The following is a 24,281-nucleotide window of genomic DNA, read 5'->3' as shown; positions in this document are numbered from 1 at the left end:
GGAGCTTGCTCTGCAGTAATATCCCTGTAAAATATGTTCCCTCTCTATCACTGATGAACCCAAACTAAGATATTACTTCCTCCTGGTCATCTATGTGGGAGCTAGAATTCTGGCAGCTTAGAGTTCTATAAGGCCTGAATTCATTTGGACTTTAACATAGGTTAGGCAAAATTCCTCCTAAATTTCTTGACCTTCTGATTCAATTCCGTGTTCCTAGAGAGCCAGGGTAAAATCTGCATTCTTCTACTTATTTTCTCAAAGCTTTTCAAGAACGTTTGGTCATCCAAAGGTTCTTTCCCTGCCTGCCTTGGGATGGGATTCTCTAAGGCAAGTATTTCAATAATATGGACCACATGTATAGTAAGAAATACATTTTACTTCATGACCCAGTAAACACATGCAATACGTGCACATGCATCTGAAACAATTTTCAGTATCCTTTACAAAGGATACTTAACCTTATTATGTATAATGTATACTGATATTGTCTATTCTATTCTATTGTATTCATTCCACTCCATTCTCTTCTTTTTCATAAAAATACTGCTTGCCCCTTATTAAATTGATTTGATGACCTCGCCTAGTGGATCACAGCCTGTAATTAGAAAAACACTGATCTAAGACTTTTCTTCTGTAGGCATGTGAATATAATCATGTATTATTTCCCTTTCTGTGGATAGGTTTTGACTACCCTATCTCTTAGACTATCGGTATTCCATGGAGCATCTTTTAAACTGCACTGTTGCAAGAGAACAAAATTAACCTCTGATTTATAGACTGACGTTTTCACTATAGTTGTAATCTATAACTGAATCTGGTTTAATGCATGGTACATATTAGTGTATGTAATAATGAGGCATCTTATGACCAGATTCTGTCCTATATTTATAAATAAGCAGCCAGATACAAATTGGAAAATCGCATTGTCCAAATAAAGAAAACGCTGAAATGAGGTTGAATAGGGAACAATTCGAATACATTATTAAAATAGATTCTCTTCTTTTAAATTGGTGAAAATGCTTTAAAATCAATTCCACTATTATTCTAATTCAATATTAATACATAACTTTGTTTTAAAGATTTTCTCTGAATTTTGAAAGGTCTTGATTGCCAGTTTGTAGGAAGTCCATTTGCAAAAATGTAAGTTTTGAATTGTATTTTTTATCTGTTCAAATTAATAGAATATTGATAATCATCATGAGTAGGAGAAAACAGATAACCCTCTACTCATAGATGGTTCAAGCATATGATTGTTTTTGTTGCGCTCACAGCATGCCTTATAGTTGAAACAGTAAGTTGAAACTTACCGTTTTCCATTTGCTAGCAGTATGTGTTATATATGGAAAGAGCATTAGATTAGAGGACAAGAACCCTGGTCCTGGCCCTGACTTCATCGTTAACTGTGATGTGATCCCAGGCAGGCCACTCTCTGATTTCCCCTCTACAAATTGAAGATAATCATACTAAAGCTATATATTTGAACTTTATAAAAACAATAAGTGGTTCTTGGAAACAAAAAGAAAACTCCGTAGATCAAATGAAATAATGTTTGAAACAATAACCATTCTAAAACACTCTGCAAGGAATCCTATCCTAATCCACGTATCCATATGTTAGTATTAATACCAATAATCCAAAAACAAAACATTATTATTTAAGCAAATATTTGGCTTTTGGATTTGAAGTATTAACTTTTAGGGAAATAAGTCTATGATAAAATAGTGCTTCCTTGCTGTACTCTTTAATTAGTGTTTAGTTTTTATAATATATGTAGATATATTTGCATATCCACATACACACAAGAAGTGCATATTTAAATGGTTAACACATAAGGATGTTGACATTTACATTACATTAACACTAAAAATAGAATAGCATATATTTAATTATAAGGATGATTTAGACTAGAGGGGAAGAAGAGTTTCTTGAAAATAATAATGTCTGGGAACTAGGCTGGGCTTGAAAAGAAAGGTTATGGAACTTTCTTCTATGAAGTTGTATAAGATATAGACAATGACTGGAGGACTAGATGATGTATGAATTCTTTTAAGCTCTGGGTTTCCACATAGACTCTAACAAATAAGTCAAAACATGAAATAGATGCAGAGTGACCAGTGGCTGGTTTGCTCACTCACTCATTCCTCCCCTATTTTCTCCAGTACACCATTGTTATTTGCCATATAGCTTAAGTTTCAATAGTAGTATATATGACTTGAGAATAGGCAGTCGTGTCTTTTATTTCTATCTTTTGTGGTGTCTAGCACAGAGAAATGCTCAATAAATATATGTTGATTCATTAATTAAACTAAAACTAAAGTTCTTACCTTTTCATCATGAGGTGGATCCAGGAAGGAACTAATACTGCAAAGGATAACGTGTCCTTCTGTATGAAATTTAAACATTGGAATTTTTAATTAGATATTCTGTTGTCTAAGTAAATACTATTCAGGCTTGTTTTGAATCAGGCATTTAAAATGGTAAATAAAATAGTATCTGAGAGGTGCAGTGGCAGCAGCTGTAGCAGGGATGCGAGCAAGGCAGTGACCATGTGGGAAGTGGTCTCACTCTTGGGAAACTGCTGGGCACCGTTGCTGTGCTGAACATGGTCCTGTACCTGCTCTGGGTGTTCTTAGCGATGGCCTGAAAATCTGGTGGTGCCAGCCACTCGGAGCTAATCCACAACCTCCGCAAAAATGGAATCATCAAGACAAAGTATTTGAAGTAATGGTGGCCACAGACCACTCCCACTATGCAAGATGAAACCCTTATATGGATTCTCCACAATCAATAGGGTTCCAAGCAAAAATCAGTGCTCCACACATGCATGCATATGCACTTGTACTTCTATTTGATTAATTGCATGAAGGAGCTAAAGCTTTTGATGTAGAATATGGAAGTGGAATTCTTACTTCATGTTTTGCATGAAGTTGAATCTAGTGGAAAAATCATAGGAATTGATCACATTAAAGAGCTAGTAGATGATCCAATGCTTTGTTTTCAGGGAGAGTGTAACTGGTTGTGGGGGATGGAAGAATGGAGTATGCTGAAGAAGCCCCGTATGATGCTATTCATGTAGGAGCTGCAACCGCAGTTGTGCCCCAGGCTCTAATAGACCAGTTAAAGCCTGGTGGAAGATTAATATTACCAGTTGGTCCTGCAGGTGGAAACCAGATGTTGGAACAGTATGACAAGCTACAAATGGCAGTGTCAAAATGAAATATCTGATGGGAGTGATATACATGCCTTTAACAGATTTTAAAAAAGCAAAAACAAAAAAACAAACAAAAAAACCCACAGTGGTCTAGGGACAAACTGCTGCTTTTAGGCAACATCAGCTTGACCTGTATATAATATTACAGTGGATTGCTCACCTCAGTCCTTAAAGCTTTTTGAAAATCAACAACATCACAGCTTGTTTTGGGCTTTCATACACTATTTTCAGCATGAAAATGTGTGGTTTTGTGGGATTTCTAATCTTTGAAAGAGGCACAGAAGCCAAACTGGTAGAAGGATGCTAAGTATAAATTTGTGTATTATTACTTTAACATGCCCACATTTTACTTTACATATTAAAAGGAGGGGTTCTGCAAAGTGGAAAACTTAGTTTGTGAATTGATTTTGAGGAGTGGTTTTTCTTTTCTTAGACACTTCGTTCTGTTCTGATGTTAATTTATCAGATTGCTTTTGTGTATCAGATAACACCACCATTCACAAGTTAAGTTTCTTGGATTTTGGATGTCTGTTCGATGCTACAAAGAAAATAGAGATGAGCTTCCTTTTTAAAGCTTTTGACGTGGTGTCATAGAATGGCATGTTGTAGATACAAGCAGCTGCTCTGTTACCTTAAAACTAAGCATTTGTAAATATTAAAACTTAAGAAGAAGGCAGGTGATTTCCTTTAAAACAGCTGTTCAGAGTAGACATACTTCACATAGTTCTTCCTTTCTTTAAAAGTTATACGAGGGGCTTCCCTGGTGGCGCAGTGGTTGAGAATTTGCCTGCTAATGCAGGGGACACAGGTTTGAGCCCTGGTCTGGGAAGATCCCACATGCCACGGAGCAACTAGGCCCGTGAGCCACAACTACTGAGCCTGCGCGTCTGTAGCTTGTGCTCTGCAGCAAAAGAGGCCACATAGCGAGAGGCCCGCGCACTGCGATGAAGAGTGGCCCCCGCTTGCCGCAACTAGAGAAAGCCCTTGCACAGAAACGAAGACCCAACACAGCCAAAAATAAATAAATAAATAAAAATAAAATAAAAAATAAAGGAATTCCTTTAAAAAAAAACGTTATCGGAGACTTGTAGTTCAGTATTGTTTTTTCTGTTTCTAATTTGCTGCTGATAATGTATATGGATTTAACATGCTGTGTAAGCTGCGTCCTAGTTACTGAACAGTTTATGCAGTGCTGCTTTGCCAAATAAAGTTAAAAGTGAAAGAGACAAAAAAAGAAAAAATTGAATCTGAGAAGCCAGAAATGAAAGATGAAGTTTCATATCAATTTTTACATGTAGCAATTCCTTTTCATTTCTAGCTTAATAAGTCATAATGTTTTGCCTCATACACTCAAAGTTCTTGTAAACATCAGGGTAGATGAAATAGAAACGAATACACCACTACCAAATGGAGTCCAAGCTGTTATGGACACACAAATCCTACAATCCAAATGATAGCTACAAAAACTAGATTTAAAAAAGCAACGATGACTACACTGAGCATCATATTCAAACTGCAGAAAATCAAATATAAAGAAATAATCTTCAGGGAGTTCCCTAGTGGGGCAGTGATTAAGAATCTGCCTGCCAATGCAGGGGACATGGGTTTGAGCCCTGGTCCAGGAAAATCCCACATGCTGTGAAGCAACTAAGCCCATGCACCACAACTACTGAGCCTGTGCTCTAGAGCCTGCGAGCCACAACTACTGAAGTCCACATGCCTAGAGTCCCTGCTCCTCAACAAGAGAAGCCACCACAATGAAAAGCCCACGCACCGCAACGAAGAGTAGCCCCCGCTCACCGCAACTAGAGAAAGCCTGTGCGCAGCAATGAAGACCCAATGCAGCCAAAAATAAATAAATAAATTTAAAAAAAAAAAGAAATAATCTTCAAAGAAGCCAGAGGGGGGAAAAAACACCTTTTTTAGAGGAGCAAAGGTAAGAATTACATATGACTTCTCAGAAACTACACAAGCAAGAAGAGAATAGAGTGAAATATTAAAAGTGTTGAGCAAAACCCCCACCAACCTAGAATTCTGTATCCTGAGAAATTATTCTTTAAAAGTGAAGGAGAAATAAAGATTTTCTCAGACAAACAAAAACAGAGTTTTATTGCCAGTAAACCTGCCTTGCAAGAAATGTTTTTTAAAGTTCTTAAGAGAGAAGAAAAAAGATATACGTCAGAAACTCAAATTTACATAAAGAAAGACATGCATAAGAGAAAGAATGAATGAAGATAAAAACTAATAGATAACAGTTTATTCAAAATAATAACAGCAACTGTATTTGATGATTATAGCTTATGAATACTTGAAATGAATGACAGCAAGGATGTTAAGTGATAGGAGAGAAGAATTAGGAATACTTTTGTCTTATAAGGTACTTGCACTACCTGTGAAGTGGTATAGTGTTATTATTTGAAAGTGGACATGGATTTGATGTAAATATATATTGTTAATTCTGGGGAGACCACTTTTAAAAGTTAAGAAGATGTTCCATGGTTGCTACTTGATCGTGAGGTGCAGGGTGCTTGTCAGGGAAAAAATGCCCAGGTTGGCAGGCCAGGCCAAGTCTCTGACCACACAGTGCCAGCAGCAGCAACAGACTCATGCCCTGCACTCAAAAACAAACAAATAAATAAACAAACAAACAAATAAAATTTAAAAAGGAGTATAATTGATATGCTAAGAATGGAGGGAAAATGGAATCATATAAAATGCTCACTTAAAACCACAAAAGGCAGAAAAATAGTAGAAGACAAAAGAAGGAACAAAAACAAGGGCAACAAAGAGAAAACAGTAAGAAATATGGTAGATAATAATTCAACTATATCAGTGATCACTTTACAGGTCAACAGCTGAATAAACCAATTAAAAGACAGAGATTGTCAGAATGGAATAAAAGGCAGCACCCAACTATATGTTATCCACAAAAAAATCCACTTTAAATATAAAGACACATATAGATGAAAAGTAAAGAGAAAGATTTACCATGTTAACACTAATCCAAAAAAAGTAGGAGCACCTATTATTACTTTCAAAAAAGAAGTCTTCAGAGCAAGGAAAATTATCAGGGACAAAGAGGGGCATTACATAATGATAAAGGGGTTGATACTTCAAGAAGACATAACAATCCTTAACCTGCATGTGCATAATAGAGCATCAAAATACAGAATCACAAGGAGGAATAGATGAATCCATGTTTATAGTTGGAGAATTCAACACCCAACTATCAGAAATGGACAGAAAATCAGTAAGGACATAGTTGAACTAAACAGCACCATCAATCAACATGGATATAATTGACATCCATAGAGTAGTTCATCAAACAGCAGCAGAATACACATATTTCTCAAACTCTCATGGAACATTTACTGAGATAGACCACTTTCTGAGCCATAAATCACACCTTAACAAATTTAAAAAGATGGAAATCATAAAATGTATGCTCTCAATGTAAGAAATGGCACAATGGAAATAAATTAGAAATCAACAACAAAAATTAAGCTGGAAAATCTCAAAATACTTGGAGATCAAACAACACACTTCTAAATAATAGGTCAACAAAGAAATCTCTATAGAAATTTAAAAATATTTTTAACTAAATGAAAATGAAAATACAACTTGTCAAAATTTGTGGAAAGCAGTGAAAGCAGTGCTTATAAGAGAAATTTATAGCATTAGATGTATATATTAGAAAAGAAGAAATATCTAAAATCAATAATCTAAGCTTCCACCTTAGGAAACTAGAAAAAGAAGAGTAAATTAAATCCAAAGTAAGCAGAGGAAGAGAAATAATAAAAATTAGAACAGAAGTCTATTAAACTAAAGGTAGAAAATCAACAGAAAAAATCAACAAAACCAAAAGTTGCTTGTTTGAAAAGATCAATAAAATGATAAAGCACAGCTAACTAAGAAAAAAGAGAAAAAACATAAATTACTAATATCATTAATTAAGAGGGGACATCACACAGGCCTCATGGGCACTAAAAGGATAATAAAGGAATACTATGAACTCTATGCCCACAAATTTAATAACCTAGATGAAATGGACCAATTCCATGAGAGCACAATCTGCCAAAACTCACACAAGAAGCTAGACAGGCGTACATTTTTAAAACTTTAAAAAAGTGAGATATAACTGATGTATAATATTATATGTCACAAGTGTACAACATAATGATCCACAATTTGTAAATGTTATACTCCATTTAAAGTTATTATAAAATATTGGCTATATTCCCTGTATTGTAAAATATATTCTTGTAGCTTATTTATTTTATACATAATAGCTTGTACTTTTTAATCCCCTACTCCTATCTTACCCCCTGCTTCCCTCTCCCCACTGGTAACCACTAGCTTGTTCTCTGTATCTGTGAGTCTATTTTCTTCTATTATATGCATTAGTTTTTTTTAAGATTCCACATATAAGTGATATCATACAGTATTTGTCATTCTGTGTGACTTATTTCACTTAGCATAATACCCTCCAAGTCCATCCATGTTTTTGCAAATGGCAAAATTTCATTCTCTTTTATGGCTGAGTAGTATTCCACTATATATATATATATATATATCTCACATCTTCTCTGTCCATTCATCTGTTAATGGACACTTAGGTTGCTTCCATATCTTGGCAATTGTAAATAATGCTACTATGAACATTAGGTGTATTCTTTTTGAATTAGAGTTTTGTTTTTTTCTGATATATACCTATGAGTGGAATTGCTGGGTCATATGGTCTATATATAGTTTTTTGAGAAACACTCATACTGTTTTCCACAGTGGTTGCACCAATTTACAGTCCCACCAACAGTGTAGAAGGCTTCCCTTTTCTCCACATCCTCACCAACATTTGTTATTTGTAAACTTTTTGATGTTAGCCATTCTGACAGGTGTGAGGTGGTATCTCATTGTGTTTTTTTTTTTTTTCATTGTGGTTTTGATTTGCATTTTGCTGATGATTAGTGATGTTGAGCATCTTTTCATGTGCCTGTTGGCCATCTGCATGTCCTCTTTGGAAAAACTGTCAATTCAGGTCTTCAGCCCATTTTTCAAAATTGGATTTATTTATTTATTTATTTATTTATTAAATTTGGTTGCGTCGGGTCTTAGTTGTGGTAGGTGGGCTCTTTAGTTGCGGCTCGTGGACTCCTTAGTTGCAGCTCTCCAGCTCTTTAGTTGTGGCTCACTGGCTCCTTAGTTGTGGCATATGAACTCTTTGTTGCAGCATGCATGTGGGATCTAGTTCCCAGGCCAGGGATCAAACCCAGGCCCCCTGCATTGGGATTGCAGAGTCTTAACCACTGCACAACCCCACCAGGGAAGTCCCAGTTTTGGGGGTTTTTTTTTTGATGTTGATTCATATGAGCTGTTTATATACTTTGGATATTAATCCCTTATACGGTTAATATCAATTGCAAATATTTTCTCCCATTCATTTAGGTTGTTTTTTCATTTTGTCAATGGTTTCCTTCTCTGCAAAACTTTTAAGTTTAATTAGGTCCCATTTGTTTATTTTTGCTTTTATTTCCTTTGCTTTGGCAGACAGATACAAAATATATATATATTGCTACAATTTATGTCAAAGAGTGTTCTGCCTATGTTTTCCTCAAGGAGTTTTATGGTTTCCTGTCTTACGTTTAGATATTTAATCCATTTAGAGTTTATTTTTGTATATGGTATGAGAAAGTGTTCTAACTTCATTCTTTTACATGTAGCTGCCCAGTTTTCCCAGCACAACTTATTGATGAGACTGTCTTTTCTCCATTGTATACTCTTGCCTCCTTTGTCATAAATTAATTGACCATAAGTGTGTGGGTTTATTTCTGGGCTCTGTATTCTGGTCCATTGATCTATGTATCTGTGTTTTTTTTTCCCCCTGACAGTATCATACTGTTTTGATTACTGTAGCTTTGTAGTATAGTCTGAAGTCAGAGAGCATGAGTTCTCCAGCTCTGTTCTTCTTTCTCAAGGTTTTTTGGCTATTCAAGGTCTTTGTGTTCCCATACAAATTTTTAAAATTATTTGCCCTAGTTTTGTGAAAAAATGCCATTGGTATTTTGATAGGGATTGCATTGAATCTGTAGATTACCCTGGGTAGTATGGTCATTTTAACAATGCTAATTTTCCAGTTCATGAACACAGTATATCTTTCTGTCTGTTTGTGCCATCTTCAATTTCCTTCGTCAGAGGCTTGTAGTTTTTTAAGTATAGGTCTTTTACCTCCTTAGGTAGATTTATTCCAGGTATTTTATTCTTTTTGATGCAATGGTAAATGAGTTTTTTTCCTAAATTTCTTTTTCTGATAGTTCGTTGTTAGTGTATAGAAATGAAACAGATTTCTGTGTATTCATTTTGTATCCTGCAACTTTACTGAATTCATTGATGAGCTCTAGTAGTTTTCTGGTAGCTTCTTTAGGATTTTCTATGTATAGTATCATGTCATCCTCAAACAGTGGCAGTTTTACTTCTCCTTTTCCAATGTGGATTCCTTTTCTTTTTCTTCTCTGATTTCCATGGCTAGGACTTCCAAAACTATGTTGAATAAAAGTGGAGAGAGTGGGCATCCTTGTCTTGTTCCTGATCTTAGAGGAAATGCTTTCAGCTCTTCACCATTGAATATGATGTTAACTATGGGTTTGTCACATATGGCTTTTATTATGTTGAGGTAGGTTCCCTCTATGCCCACTTTCTGGAGAGTTTTTATCATAAATTGGTGTTGAATTTTGTCAAAAGCTTTTTCTGCATCTATTGAGATGATCGTATGGTTTTTATTCTTCAATTTGTTAATATGGTGTATCACATTGATTGATTTGCGTATATTGAAGAATCCTTGCATCCATAGGATAAATCCCACTTGATCATGGTGTATGATCCTTTTAAGGTGTTGCTGGATTCAGTTTGCTAGTATTTTGTTGAGGAGTTTTGCCTCTGTGTTCATTAGCACTATTGGCCTGTAATTTTTGTTTTTTGTCATATCTTTGTCTGGTTTTGGTATCAGGGTGATTCTGGCCTTGTACAATAGAATTAGTTCAGAAGCATTCCTTCCTCTGCAGTTTTTTGGAATAGTTTGAGAAGGATATGTGTTAACTATTCTCTAAATGTTTGGTAGAATTCACCTGTGAAGCCATCTGGTCCTGGACTTTTGTTTGTTGGGAGTTTTAAAACAGCTGATTCAATTTCAGTACTGGTAATTTGTCTGTTCATATTTTCTATTTCTTCCTGGTTCAATCTTAGGAGATTGTACATTGCTAAGAATTTGTCCATTTCTTCTAGGTTGTCCATTTTATTGGCATTTAGTTGTTCATAGTAGTCTCTTATGTTCCTTTGTATTTCTGTGGTGTCCATTTTAACTTCTCCTTTTTCATTTCTGATTTTACTGATTTGGGCCCTTTCTCTTTTTTTTTCTTGATGAGTCTGGCTTTTTTAGGTAACTTTTGAAATGAAAAAACATTTTTAAAAGAGGAGATGTAAAATTTAAATATTAATGTAATAGCAGTATCTGGATTCAAATCTCGAGATTACATTAGCAAATAATAAGTGAAGGGGTGGCTGTGGGAAAAAGAGACAGGTAATGTGGGCTAAGCTTTCTGTTTACCTGGAAAGATGAGGTTTCAGTCTAACTTCTAATAAACTTTTTTTAAAACTTAAAAGTAAACACTAGTAAAATTAAAAATTGTATTTACATATGCGTGTGCATAAGATTATGCATATACATAATCTTTCAAAGTATTAGAAGAAAAGAAAACTTAGGCTTAATTCAAAAGACAGAAGAAAGGAAATAGAAAGGAAGCATTAAAAAAAAGAATAGTGTTACATGAAAGAATTAAGACCAACTGTAGTAGTTATAACAATAAATATAAAAAGTCCCTTATTAAGAAAAAATAATCCCTTTCTTCTCTAATTCATGACACTGCTCCCTTTAGAATAAAGATTAATGCAACATAACCCTTTTAAGATTAAAAATGAAAACTTTACATTCTTCCCAACATGTAAAGTAAGGGGATGGGTAGTCCTATACCCAATTTAAAGACAGAAGAAATAGATGTCTTACTTTAAATAAAGCACTAGGAATGAAATAGGTTTTCCTGACATTCATTCATTCTTCTGTTCATTTGGCAGCTTGGGCATCCTTCCTTTTGTCTCAATAAATGTCACATATTTTCCTATATCCATTTTTATACCATGTAGTTTGTTAAGATACCTGTGACCAACTACATAAGAGTAGTGACTTACCCACATTTCCAGTCAGTAGTATCCTGGTACATGAGTCAGTACACAGCGATGTCAGAGAAATGGCAGCATGTTTTGTGAAAGGTAGAATATCTTTCAGTAGTCTTCCCTGTATAAAGTGTGATAATAAATTCTATAAAACATCAATATTGGAGTTGAGTTTCTCGATAAATAATTTATCCAAAGAACTATGTCTACTAATTGTAACATGATTCTCTTCTTTGTAATAAAAATAATTTGAAATTATCTATAGGGACTTATTTCTTTGAAATTAAATATTCATAAAAATGGAGACAACTATTATCATAATTATAAGCATTTAGACTGATTATTGCAGATCACCTCTATACCGGAGGGTTGTTTTTGCTCACTTCCCGTGACCCTTTTCATGCAGTTCCTCAACCCTTTTCCAGTGACATATTCTCCTTTCAAATAAACATTCTTTTCAGATTTAAGTGTATCTCACTTATTTTAAGCGAGAATATTGTATTCGCCTTTTCAGAAATATCTAATTTTGAATATTGGCGCAAGATAAGGATTGAAATTTGGCAGTGTTTTTAGGCATTTAGTATAAGTTATCACTGGGAAGGACTTTCATATACATTTCTCTACTTGGAGGTTAAACATCGAAGCTTAGGAAGAAAAAATTTGAATCTGCCACTTGTTTCCTGTGATCTAGTTGGATATAATCTTTTGTCCTTCTATTGCTCTCACACTTCTATTATTTATCTATTGGGGAAGAAAAAAAGCACTGCTCAAATACCAGGATCATCTCAGGGAAAATTATTGTTACAATATTTTGTAGCATTTTCAAGCCAGGAGTTTCTCACTGATAAGTTAGAGTCAACTGATCAACTGGGAGGTTTTATCCAACAGACAGCTATGCTGTTCTGTGTTGCTGGATCTCACTATCTGCCATACAAAACTTGCTGTTTTCTGGGTTTCCTTCTAGAAAGGAGCCTTACAAGTGGTGCTACCTCCCTTGCCTCTCTAAGAATTTCATTGTCATCATCATCAGTCTACTCAAGATCCTTCCTTCTGTCATTTCTGGACTCCCAATTCAAACCCTGCCCCACTTTCCATCCCCAAAACATTTAAAATCTTTTAGTACATGAAAGTTATTTTTTCACTGTAAAATGTTTAAGGACTCTTAATACTAATGTAATAACTTCTTCCAATAGTTTGGATAACTAAAAGTTTATGTATATTCAACATTTCAGTGTTCTTACATTCTTTAATGATATATTCATCATTAATATTATCTAATATTATTTAAATATCCAGTGAAATATATGGTGGGTTGTATTCATAGCTCAATGTAAAGAAAGATTTGAAGTACAGTAGTTGTCTTAGCAGTGTTGATGATTTGATCTTCTGAGTTACAAAACGGACCTATTATAAATTTTGAGCAGTATTTTCAGTGAGCAGGCTGAAAAACTAGGATTTTGGCTAAAAGATTGAACAATAATAGAATTAGATGCTATACAGAACCTTAGAAGGCTAAGGTTTATTCAATAATCCTTTTTATCTTTCCTATTCTTTGCTGTTCCAGGAAAATAACAGGCCCCATCACCTCCAAGGTCCACAAGCGGAGATGTCCATCCTCATGTGCAGTGACAAGGATAGGTGGTTGAGTATCTATTAAATTGGTGCTTTCCAGATGTTTTTTGTCCACTGGCTGTTGCTCACCTACTGTGACATCTTTTTGCTCACCTGTTGGAAAATTAGTGAGTTACCAGTGTTTGTTATACTTGGAATTTCAAATTTTATAGAATGTAAAAGAGGAGGCAGGTAAGAAAATAGCAACAAAACAAAACAAAACAACAAAACCACCACATTCTTTTGTCTAGAATTTTTTTAATCCCAGAAAACGTCAATCAGGCAGAGAACAAAAAACCATTAACAAATGGAATCCTGTATCACTGGAAAAAACTAAAAGGGCTTATTTTGGATTCTATTGAAAAAGCCTTTGCACTGTACATAGCAGCTAAAACTAGATATACATCCAGTATAAGTCTTACACATTACAAAATGGCTTATGAATCTAGTATAAGTTTTAGGGAAATGGGCTGGAGACTAAGAAGCTTAGTAATATTTTGGATTTTTAAAATCTAGAGTTAGTAGTAACTAACTAACGAACTAGTAACTAAAAGTTATCATCCAAATGGAAATTCTGCTTCTTAGACTACTGAATCCTATAGCACCTTAACATTTAGTCACAAAAAGAATATATGTTAATTAGAAGTATTCTATCACCTGAACTCTCTATTGCAAAGGAATTGTTTTATTATAAGGAGGAGAGGCGATTTCATACCGACCTTTAACCTCACTGTCATGTATGCTCTGTTTGCTTCCCTGAATTTGGGGAGAAAAAGAGATAATATTTCTATGACATTGGAAGGAAATGAGATATACCAGATAATAGATTTTTTTCATTGTTAAATTTATATCTCTAAGCATTAGGTTTAAAGTTTGTTTTTTTTTAAGCATTAGGTTTAAAGTTATTTTTTAATTAATTCTTTGAAAAGATGTATTAAGAGATTTTCATGCTCATAAATAGGGTATTTGTAACACAACCTTTTCTTAGTGGCTCCCATGTAGCATAATAACGAGAGTAATTAAATACCTAGTTCATGCTGTGTTCTTGGTGTATATGATCTCTAATTCCATTCACAACCATGCCAGTTAGGTTTTATTATTCCCTTGTTATTGATGAAGAAACAGAAACTCAGAGATTAAGTGACATCTCTAAAGCTAATCAGATAATAAATGGAGCGCTTGGATTTAAGTGCAAGTCTGTCTGACACATATCTTTACAAGCTTATTTTTTTCCACTGCGCTAGTGCTTTTAAAATAATTTATGCAGTGAAAACTTTCCTTCAGACAAAATCCTAACTAGAAATGAAATGTGTAAAAATATATAAAATTGGAACTGAGAACACAGTTTGAAAACCATGGCATTACATTACATTACATTATGTAATTACATGCCGTCTCTTCCCTCTGTAAAATGTGTGTAATTGTGTAACACTTTTTAGCAAAAGAGATAGTCTAAAATTATTATTTTATGAACTTAAAAGTAGCCTATGTAATTTATTTTTTCATGATTATTTGCAGATATAAAAGCCTTGAAAAAGTAGGAAAAAAGATGAAGACAGTTTAGACATTGCTTTTTAGGGAAAACAAAAAAGATTTTACATACACGCAGAGGAGGGACTTACATGCAACAAATCACTATTTTTGAACCAACATTGGGTATAACAGGAAGACATACTCTCCTTATTTCTTGCTTACCTTACTACTCTGTGGACCCTTGCTAGAATCACATTGGGATGAAGAACATATGGAATCCTGACTTGATCTCCTACAAGGAGAGGGAGGAAGCCCAAAGAGGAAAAGTTAAGATAATCTATCATACTCAAAGGGCGCTCTCCTCTGTTTTAATTTCAGGTGATTACTCTTGCCATCATCTGTGGATTCTGGTGTGGATACTGTGGATACTGCCTGGGTGTGGGAAATAAAAATCTGCTGTGTCCCACTATTAAGACTAGATTTTGTCCCAGAGGCTCTGACACTGAAATGGTGGGGAGTGGGGTGGCAGTGGGGAGGCCTGGAAAACCTGGTAACTTCTGCTCTACAATTTCCAATTCTTCTAGAATGGACTGCAAACTGGCTTAGGGTTCTGGTGCAGATATATACAGATGAGGTCCTAAAAATATTCTCAGAATAAGAACATTTCAAGTCAAGGAGTAGGGAAGGTGTTACATTCTGGCTCACTTCTGGATGATGATAGTACAGAAGCCTTTGTTTTCTCTCCAGAGATGTGTTTACCATTGCCTATTGTTTACTGAAATCAGAGCTCTCAAGCAAATACAAACAGGAAAATCACCTTTGCTTAAAATTTAAAAAAAAAAATTCCCTGCTCTCTCAGAAATGAAGATTGCTCAGCTATAGTAGATGTCATATGAAAACTTCTGCCATATGATCTTTCATATTTGTCCTATAAATCCTTTTCTCTGCTTTACATCAGTGCTCATAGAGTTGTCTTTTGGCTACAAATATTGTCAAGTGAGCATTTTCCCTCTCTGCTACTGTTGTAAAGGGAGCTGTGGAATGAAATGGTAAGGGAAATTAGATCCTCACACAGCAAATTAAATCTTCCTGGGGCCCATCCACCTACAAAAACAATAACAAGGAAGAAAGCTGAAGCCAACTAGTCAGCCCAACTATGTCTTCCATCAACTGTACCTTCCTAAATGCTGGGATGAGGAGAACTCTTTTTATATCATCCACATAAGTCCCAGACAGTATTTCTTGATCAATAAGTACTGAGTTACCTTGCACATTCAGGATTACGAAAGAGAAACAGTATGTCATTAATTCTAAAGCGTTTAGGATCCAAGTCAGGGTCCACAGTGAAGCAATCTTCAGGTCTGTACCTATGAATAAGCATACATTTACATGATAAAAATTTACAAATGTGGTAATTTACATTACTATATCATATATCCCATGCAGAGCTAATCAACTCCTGAAATGTTCATTGAATATGGAGAGAAAACCCAGAGGTATAGCATTTGAACATACCTTCCTTAATAAGGTTCTGAATAACAACATGATCTTTTAGTGCTTAGAAGTCTTTTAAGTCAATTAGTTTGTCTATTTTTTCAACCTATAGTTCACAGAGTGAGCTTATATAACCTCCTGGTAGTTTCATACGGTTTAAAGAATAGATTTCTACTCTTTGAATAAGTGGAGTGAGAAATTTGAATAAAATGTAGTTACTACCCTCAAGTAGCTTATAATTAAGTGGAGAAGAAAAGCAGGTAATTTGGTGATCACACTATTCTTGCTGCTTGAGTCTCCCATCAGCCCAGATTCCCAAGAACACCTTCCTAGGCAGTTTCCTGGGAGCAGAGCGATGGTCTTCCACTGCCTGTCCTGGCACTTCATGGTAGGCTTTTAAGCCACACTTGACATTCCTTATAGCAAATAGACCTTGTAGCAAACTGTTCTTTTTCCTTTAGTGGAAATTGCCTCTGCTAATTTGGACAGACAAGTGATGAAGGACCTCCTGGGGAGTGAACCAAGCTCAAAAGAGGAGACTGTGAGTTTGATGACTTGTTGAGCTCCAACTTTTTACATATTTCTGCTCTGCAGGTGAACTGAATGGTGAAGTGGACTATTCATTAGCAACAACAATTTCTAGTTTGCACCCAAAAAAATCATGGGGCTTTGAACAGAAAGAGAAAGCTTATTTTTCCTGACTGGTGAAGGGATCTTAAAGCAAAGTTGGAGGTAGAGGTAGAGATGGCCCCCACCAGGAATATGGAAACCATGTTCAACTTTAGAGTCTTTAAACTAGGCCTAAATTACCTTGGACAGTTCTGTGTTAAATTATATGCTCTGTGAAATACTCCAGTGATTCTAAATCAATCGTTTTTATACAATCATCTTGTTATAGGAAGAGGACACTGTGTATGACCCATTACTGTCAGTTATTTTTCTTTGATTGGGTATTGGATTTGCATGCATCCCTTGGTAAAATGCTTAGCACTTCAACAAGGAAGATCTTCACCTTTGAGTTGGGAATATTCTCAGGGGAGCTGCCGTCTCTTTTAAGCTGTGGCAGTAGGACTATGGTCTTTGCCTTTTTAGTCTATATGTTTTCCCTAAGTAGTGTGTCATACACAAGCTGACACAATGTGAGAACTGAATTAATAAGAAGGTGAGGAATTGTGCAGTGTATATTGATGTAGGAATAAAATGACAAGTATACAGTCTGTGAGAAAAGCCTAAGGGCAAGGGTTGAAGGGAAGGAACTGAAGGATGACAGGAATTCTAGCGGCAGGGCCTAGTAGAACCTGAGCTGAGGTACAGAGGAGGGGTGTGCCGAAACAGATACTTCAGCTAAAGGTTCAAAGGAAAATATACCCAGAATCAAAAAAGAAAGGACTATTTCCTCCCAAAACTTGGTTGAAAGTGAAAACTCTGATACAGACTGGAAAGGGTCATGGAGTCCAGGTAGATGCACGCAAGGTACTATAGCTAGACAGGCAGAGATTTCTTTTGCTTTTTTTTCTTCTTTTCCCTTGTCTTCTCTGACTCTCTTCTCTCCTCCTTTTATACCTCTTTCCTTCCCCCAAATGCTTAGATAGAATTGATTTTATTTTTAATTCATTGTTAAAGTTCTTGGCTATCTTGTACCTCAAAGTACAATTTTACAAACTCTCTTGACATAAGGTGTTCATACATGGCCCTTGTTTAGAGCCAATTACACAACTGGGGAAAGCTTATTATTTATAATCCATCCATAACAAATAATACAACGTTACATTTTTTCCTTCATAACCAATGGTAAGGACATTTAGAAATGGATTACAAGGGGAGAGTAAAGTTTGTGGAACAGAGCAAATCTAATTGGTTGAGATGTAGAATTACATATGTCATGCCCTTGTTAATACTGACCTGTAGTAATGTGTTGGGGTGGTGAATAAGAAGGAAAACCCCTCTTGAATACTTCTCACCATTTGACTTTGGTGACTGAGTAGATAGTGGCGTCAATGGGAATACAGGAAAAGATGTTTTGGGGGAGGGTAGGTTGGGAAGAAGATTTGGGCATGTGGGACTTTAAGGGTCTTGCTGGCAATCCAGATGGTGTAATTGCAAGTAGGCAATTGGATATGTGTGCTTGAAGCTATGAGATTATTATTTTAAATTATTATGTATTTTAAGTATTTGTTAAGGTTATGAATTTGGACAAGATTATACATGGAAAGCATGTACATACTCTAGTACATACTCAAGAAGAGTAAATGTAAAAGCACTTGGGAATACATATACTTAATATTCACTTTATTCATATCATTCTGGGATTTAGACACTTAGAACATAGTCTCCTCGTGAAGATAACCTCCAGAAAAGCTTCCTTGAGAGAGTTATCATCCCTTTTATTTATTGCTTTATTTTTTTTAAGTATTTATATTTTTAAGTATTGAATGTTACTCTGGCTTTTCTGCAGTGCAACTTTTTATGGAAATGATTATATTATTTAAGGAAACAATGCAACTCACACTTCTTTGACAGTAGATGTTACAAAATTCCATAAGATGATCACACCATTTAAGGTTCCAGCAGCTATCAAATTATATCCTTCTACTTTTAATAGATCGATGCAGTTCATTTCTATACTGATGGCAGGATTCTGAAGAAGGAAGGAAACAGACTCAATGACCATAATGAAAACAGTATCTAAGCACAGTACAAACACAATGTGCACACTTTATTATTCTGTCATTAACTTAAAACAAAAAATATATATATTTAAATTCTAAAGCATGAAAGTTAGTAAAAGCTAAATTCTTTTGGCATAAAATATTTTAATTTGTAGAATTTATTAAAACAAAAAAATATAGTCTCCTTCTCTACTGTCTTCTTCCTTCAGCCGTAACTACCAACCATTAAATTACCTTCCCATCTTTCTCTCCTCTTCAAACTTCTTGAAAGAATATTCTATATTAGCTGTTTTAACTTACCTTCCTTTCACCCATCGTCTGGCTTCTGCTCCATGCCACTGTATGAAAGCTTTTCCTAATTATCACTAAAGACTTTCTATTGCCAGTGCTATTTGATACTTTTCAATTGTCTTCCCTCAAGTATTTTTTTGGTACCTACTATGTTAGGTTCTTGGAATATATAGTCAAACAGAATGTCGGTGACCTGGTGAAACTTATAATGCAATTCAAGCATTCAGATAAAGTGTTGATTACTGTACAGTTTTTTTTTGGAGAGTTATGTTTTATTTGACAGACATACTGAGGACTTCAAGCCCAGGAGGCGGCATCTCAAGTGACCCTGAGAAAACTGCTCCAAGGAAGTGAGGGGAGAGCTAGGATATACAGGAGTTTTCCAACAAAGAGCAACAAAAGATTACTGTTAATAGAAGAAAATTAGATATCTCAATTTAAAGAATTTAGTGCTTTTCTATATGTGGGAAGATGCAAGAGTTTGGACTCACTGAGATCATTCCTTTGATATACACCTCAGCTCCCTGGGGCCAGTATCCAGTGTTTTTACATCCTGAGTTTCCTCAGGGCTCAACTTCAAGAGTGGCTGTAGTCTGATGCCTGCTAGATGGCAGGTATTCTTTGTTCCCTTCCTGAGTTCCCTCAGGACTAACCAGCTCACCATCAGAGGTGACTGCAATTATTGATGACTGTGATATATTTTTTACTGATATGGCAGGCAATATTTGATTTCTTAGTTCCTCCTCTTGGTCTGAAATTTGAGCGATACTTGGGAGACATTTCATGACCAATTTTTGTCCCATGGTGCTCAGAGTTTCTTCCCAAATCAGGCAAAATTTTTTGTTGATATGTCACTCCACGTGCTAATTTCTGGATTTGGCCCTGTTGATAATTACAGATTCTCTGGATCCTCTGTCTTACTAGTCTATTATGATTCATGAAATGTTTTCCCTTTTTGCTTCTTCCTATACCTAGAATCACACTATTACTAGGTCCATCCACATCTCTACAAATGACCCAATTTCATTCCTTTTTATGGCTGAGTGATATTTCATTGTGTATATGCACCACACTTCCTTATCCATTCATCTGTCATTGGGCATTTAGGTTGCTTCCATGACCTGGCTATTGTAAATAGTGCTGCAATGAACATTGGGGTGCATGTGTCTTTTTGAATTACGGCTTTCTCTGGGTATATGCCCAGGAGTTGGATGATGGGTCATATGGTAATTCTATTTTTAGCTTTTTAAAGAACCTCCATACTGTTCTCCATAGGAACTGTATCAATTTACATTCCCACCAACAGTGCAAGAGGGTTCCCTTTTCTCCATACCCTCTCCAGCATTTGCTGTTTGTAGATTTTCTGATGATGGCCATTCTGACCAGTGTGAGGTGATACCTCATTGTAGTTTTGATTTGCATTTCTCTAATAATTACAATTATTTTATAAGAGTCATAAATGTGATCTATGTCCTCAAGATGTTTAGCTAACATCATCAATTTTGTTGGAGGCCTGGTGACACATTGGATACAGTAAGAGACAACAACCTTATAAAATAGACAGGATATAAGTAATACAGCTAGTAACATTGATAAAGTCAATAGTGCAACAGGGAGACACAAAGCATAAACAATTTGGAAACAAAGAACAAATTAAAACAATTGTTGTAATCCAGTTGCAATAAACCATCAAGTTCACAAGAGAGCCACATGGAGAAGCCAAATTCTGGATTAATCAAGTAGAGAGAAAAAGATAAATGATTCATCCTTGTTTACCAAGGTATACTTTATCAACTTCTTGTAGGACATAGCATAAGAAGAAAGTTTTTTTGGAAAACAAAGATTAAAGCTAGTATATTTTCTAAAAAGTCACAAAGTTATAAACCATATTTTTCAGTTCATTTGGTCCCATGAAATTAATTTCTGTTGATCTGGATGAAGTCATCAGATTTTCCATTAGAGTTTTGTCATTTGTTCCTCAGTTCAGTGGTGTTATCTAAAGGCTATCAGAGACTTATATTTGTTTTTAAAAAGTCCTTTTTATGAGTCTTCTTGAAGATCCTCATTTTTGTAAAAGCATCAGAGTAAAATAATAATTGTCTATAAAAGACAAAACTTAAAATAGCATGGTTAAAGATTTGTATACAATGCAATTGGCAAGAAACTTGGATATTTCTGTGACATATAACATTTTAAGATAATCACTAGAATTACGAGTGATAACATATCAGAGCATATCAGATTTTAGGAATTTAATATAAATTTTGGAATATGTATATTAATGACATTTATCCATACATTATAAGCTAAGGTTCATCTCCAGTCACTTGGCAATGTTCTTTAAGTAATTTAACATACCAAATAAACTTAATTAGTTTAATATTTCTCTCGGAGGTATCTCAGGGTTCCTTCAAAGCCCTTCAAAGCAACCCAGGGTCAGCTGGAGGCTAAAAGAACTTTAGTTAGAGTTTGATATTTAGGAAGTTTGTTAAAAATATAAAAAAGGCTTTAAAATGCAACAGGATCATAGATCACTGCAAAACAATACTTATTCATTTAACCAAAGTCACAAAAATATTAAAAAAACAAAACAAAACAAATACAGATCACTTAAGAGCACAGAAACTCACACAATCTGTTATCAAAATGGAGCACTCTAAGAAATTTTGTTCAAATTTCAGTCTTGTACTAGCTTACTTAACAACAAAATCCATTAACTTAATTAACTTCAGTCTAAAATTAGTTAATCCTGACCATGCATAAAACTTCAGAGCTCCTTTCCATAATCGCTCATCACTTTCTGTATCCATATTGGTTCATCCCTTATCTTTCCATCCAAAAACAACTAGCTCTAAGACATACTTCCCCCAATAAAATGTAATTCCATTCCTCATACCTTCTTTACTGAAAGCACACATTCTACTTTCCTACAGTATACTGAAATGTTTCCTTATTATTCCTATTCGCTTTATTTACATGATTAAATGAGAATCCTCAACTCTTAAAAACCTTAATTTCTAGTGAAAACTAAGAAGTAAGCAATTACGAACTGTCTTTTACATTAACATTCTGTAGATTGGTAAACATAATACCAGTGATAATTTCTTTAAAAACATTAATTTTCTTATAGAGAACATCTCAGGGTGGCACCAAGCATATTTATTTATAGTCCTAAATACCTTTAGTTTCTCAGTTTAGTAATTGATGTCTCAGTATCTTATGTTATTTGGGAATCATCTAGCTATTTAATAAACTTCCATCACCTAAATTAGAACAACACTAGAACTTTGTTACCAAATATCTGGTGAGATCACTTTAAGTAGACATTTCTAAAATATAATTATTTTTAAAGAGTTAACCAAAAAGCTTTTATCTCAGTTAAATTTACCACAAAGTTTCATCATATCAAGTTATTTTTCTTGTAATAGATATAATAAGGTCTTATATGACTTCTATTAAACCTAAGCACAATAAAATATTATACTTAATGTTGATGACTCTAAAGACATGTCTATTAGATCAACAGATTTTAACTTTAATACCAAGTATCAACTTAATATTGAATATTTCCCAGTTCACATGAACCTGAAAGTCATTTTAGCCAGTTTCTTTCCTATTTAATTTGTATGTGCTTAGTTTAAAATTGAGCTCTTCATAAATTCAATTCTGAAAATACCTTCCAGAGGTAGAGCTATCTCATATGTATAATGTGTACACAGACATATAAACAGGCAAAACTAGAGATCTCATGGCTTCACTAAAAAATAAATAAATAAAACAAGAAAACCAGTTATGAATCAGGTATTACAATATAAACTTACTAGTTTACAAAGAACAGTTGGAAGACATTAAAGCTGTTTGCTCAGATGACTAAGGCTTTACTATTTGTAAAGTTTGGTTTGAATTTTAAAACTGTCACTTTGTCATTTTTTTCCCCTTGGTGTCAGGTTCTGCCTGATTGAGCTAATTAGGCTCAGTCTCAGGTCCTTGTGACCTGAATTTACATTCTGGTTTGTAAAGATTTGCAAGAGAAAGACAGTTGCTTTTAATTCCCCAAAGAACAGGTCTGTCACGTAAAGGATACTAAAAGATTGACTTGCCCAACTATATTTTATATCAGTGAGAAGATTTCTAACTAAACTGAAATTATGAGCTCTATGTTCTAGAACATTAGAGTTTAGTTTATCATACATTCAAAAGCTTGTATAAGGCATTCAGCAAAGACCTTCTTTCTGAGTTTACAAGTTAAACCCAGAGCAAAATCACTATTTTTATTTTTATTAGCCCTTGAATGTTAGTTCCCAGGTTTTACTTTTTGTATGGCTCAGGTACCCCTATTGGTTTCCTTTAGTATGTTCAATTAATATTTCCTGAGGGGCAGATCTATATGCCTTGTCTTATAATACTGATAGGGACAGAGTAAAGAGACAAACTAGGTGATTAAATAGTTAATCTCACTAGGGGATTGTAAGTAAAGAAAAAATATGGGGGACCCCTGTAAGTTGATGATCACTCAAGAAAGTAGGTTTGCTTAACCACAAAACCAGTCAGGCTTGCTTAGCAACAAAACCAAGCAGCAGAAGCATGAGGCATGCCCCAAAACAATAAAACAGTTGTGCCACAAGACCCACATCTTGCCCAGCAAGCTCAGTAAGTTAATAATCCCTGGGACATGTTCTCTGCACACATAAAAAACAATAATTTATGGAAAGGTGACATTTCAAAGTGAAAGACCTTCATTGTACTGAGACCTGAAATAATTTTTCCATAGTGCCATGACAGTCCCAGCTTGACCATGTAGGGACAAGAAAACTCCCCTGCCCAACCTGGAGGAGGAGCTGATGATGGAAGCTTGATGTCTACTCAAGAATGAGGAATAAGTTGGTCTTTTCCCCCTCGCTATTTTTCCTTTGATTATAAAACTGTAGCCCACTATGTTCTCGGGGCAGCACCCTCTCACCCACCCATTTGTAAGCCTCACAAGCTTCCTATGCTAATAAATCACATCTTATCTATCACTTTGCCTCTCACTAAATTCTTTCTGCACTGAGCCATAAAGAACTGGAGCTCTTCAGAGCCCCCTGAAACACAACCTAGTGATTTCAATACCACACAGAGGAAGCATTCCCCAGTGAAACATGCCTATCCCACAATATAATTAAACAAAGAGACATAACCATCTTATATAAAGCCCATTTAAATATATCAATTTTATACACTTTCATCTCAATTCTGTCACTTTTTATACCTTTAGTTTTCATTAGGATCCAATCAACAAACTTTGATCTTACAGGAGGTGTTCTAGAAGTTTT

General features: G+C 35.0%; 1 protein-coding gene, 1 long non-coding RNA gene and 1 pseudogene across 3 annotated transcripts in view; 2 read left to right on the top strand and 1 right to left on the bottom strand.

Annotated features, from left to right (window-relative positions):
* The window catches only part of LOC137763007 (uncharacterized), an 81,592-nt gene extending 66,613 nt beyond the window's left edge, over positions 1-14,979 (top strand). For both annotated transcript variants that reach the window (XR_011073664.1, XR_011073663.1), the window contains 2 exons: positions 12,996-13,072; positions 14,894-14,979. This is a non-coding gene — a long non-coding RNA (uncharacterized lncRNA). The remainder of the gene's footprint in view (positions 1-12,995; positions 13,073-14,893) is intronic.
* WDR64 (WD repeat domain 64) overlaps positions 1-24,281 on the bottom strand; it is a 151,201-nt gene that overhangs the window by 25,856 nt on the left and 101,064 nt on the right. Inside the window, exons 16-22 of the mRNA XM_068541664.1 lie at positions 18,517-18,647; positions 15,781-15,882; positions 14,738-14,807; positions 13,762-13,798; positions 13,017-13,156; positions 11,447-11,552; positions 2,325-2,383 (exon numbers count right to left, since the gene is read on the bottom strand). Of these exons, the coding sequence (XP_068397765.1) occupies positions 2,325-2,383; positions 11,447-11,552; positions 13,017-13,156; positions 13,762-13,798; positions 14,738-14,807; positions 15,781-15,882; positions 18,517-18,647 (645 nt within the window). The remainder of the gene's footprint in view (positions 1-2,324; positions 2,384-11,446; positions 11,553-13,016; positions 13,157-13,761; positions 13,799-14,737; positions 14,808-15,780; positions 15,883-18,516; positions 18,648-24,281) is intronic.
* LOC137761564 (protein-L-isoaspartate(D-aspartate) O-methyltransferase pseudogene) lies at positions 2,532-9,870 on the top strand (annotated as a pseudogene).

The sequence above is a fragment of the Eschrichtius robustus genome, chromosome 3 (genome assembly GCF_028021215.1).
Source record: "Eschrichtius robustus isolate mEscRob2 chromosome 3, mEscRob2.pri, whole genome shotgun sequence".
NCBI lineage: Eukaryota > Metazoa > Chordata > Mammalia > Artiodactyla > Eschrichtiidae > Eschrichtius > Eschrichtius robustus.
The sequence above is the reverse complement of the archived record's forward strand: the minus strand, read 5'-3'. Positions and strand labels throughout refer to the sequence as shown.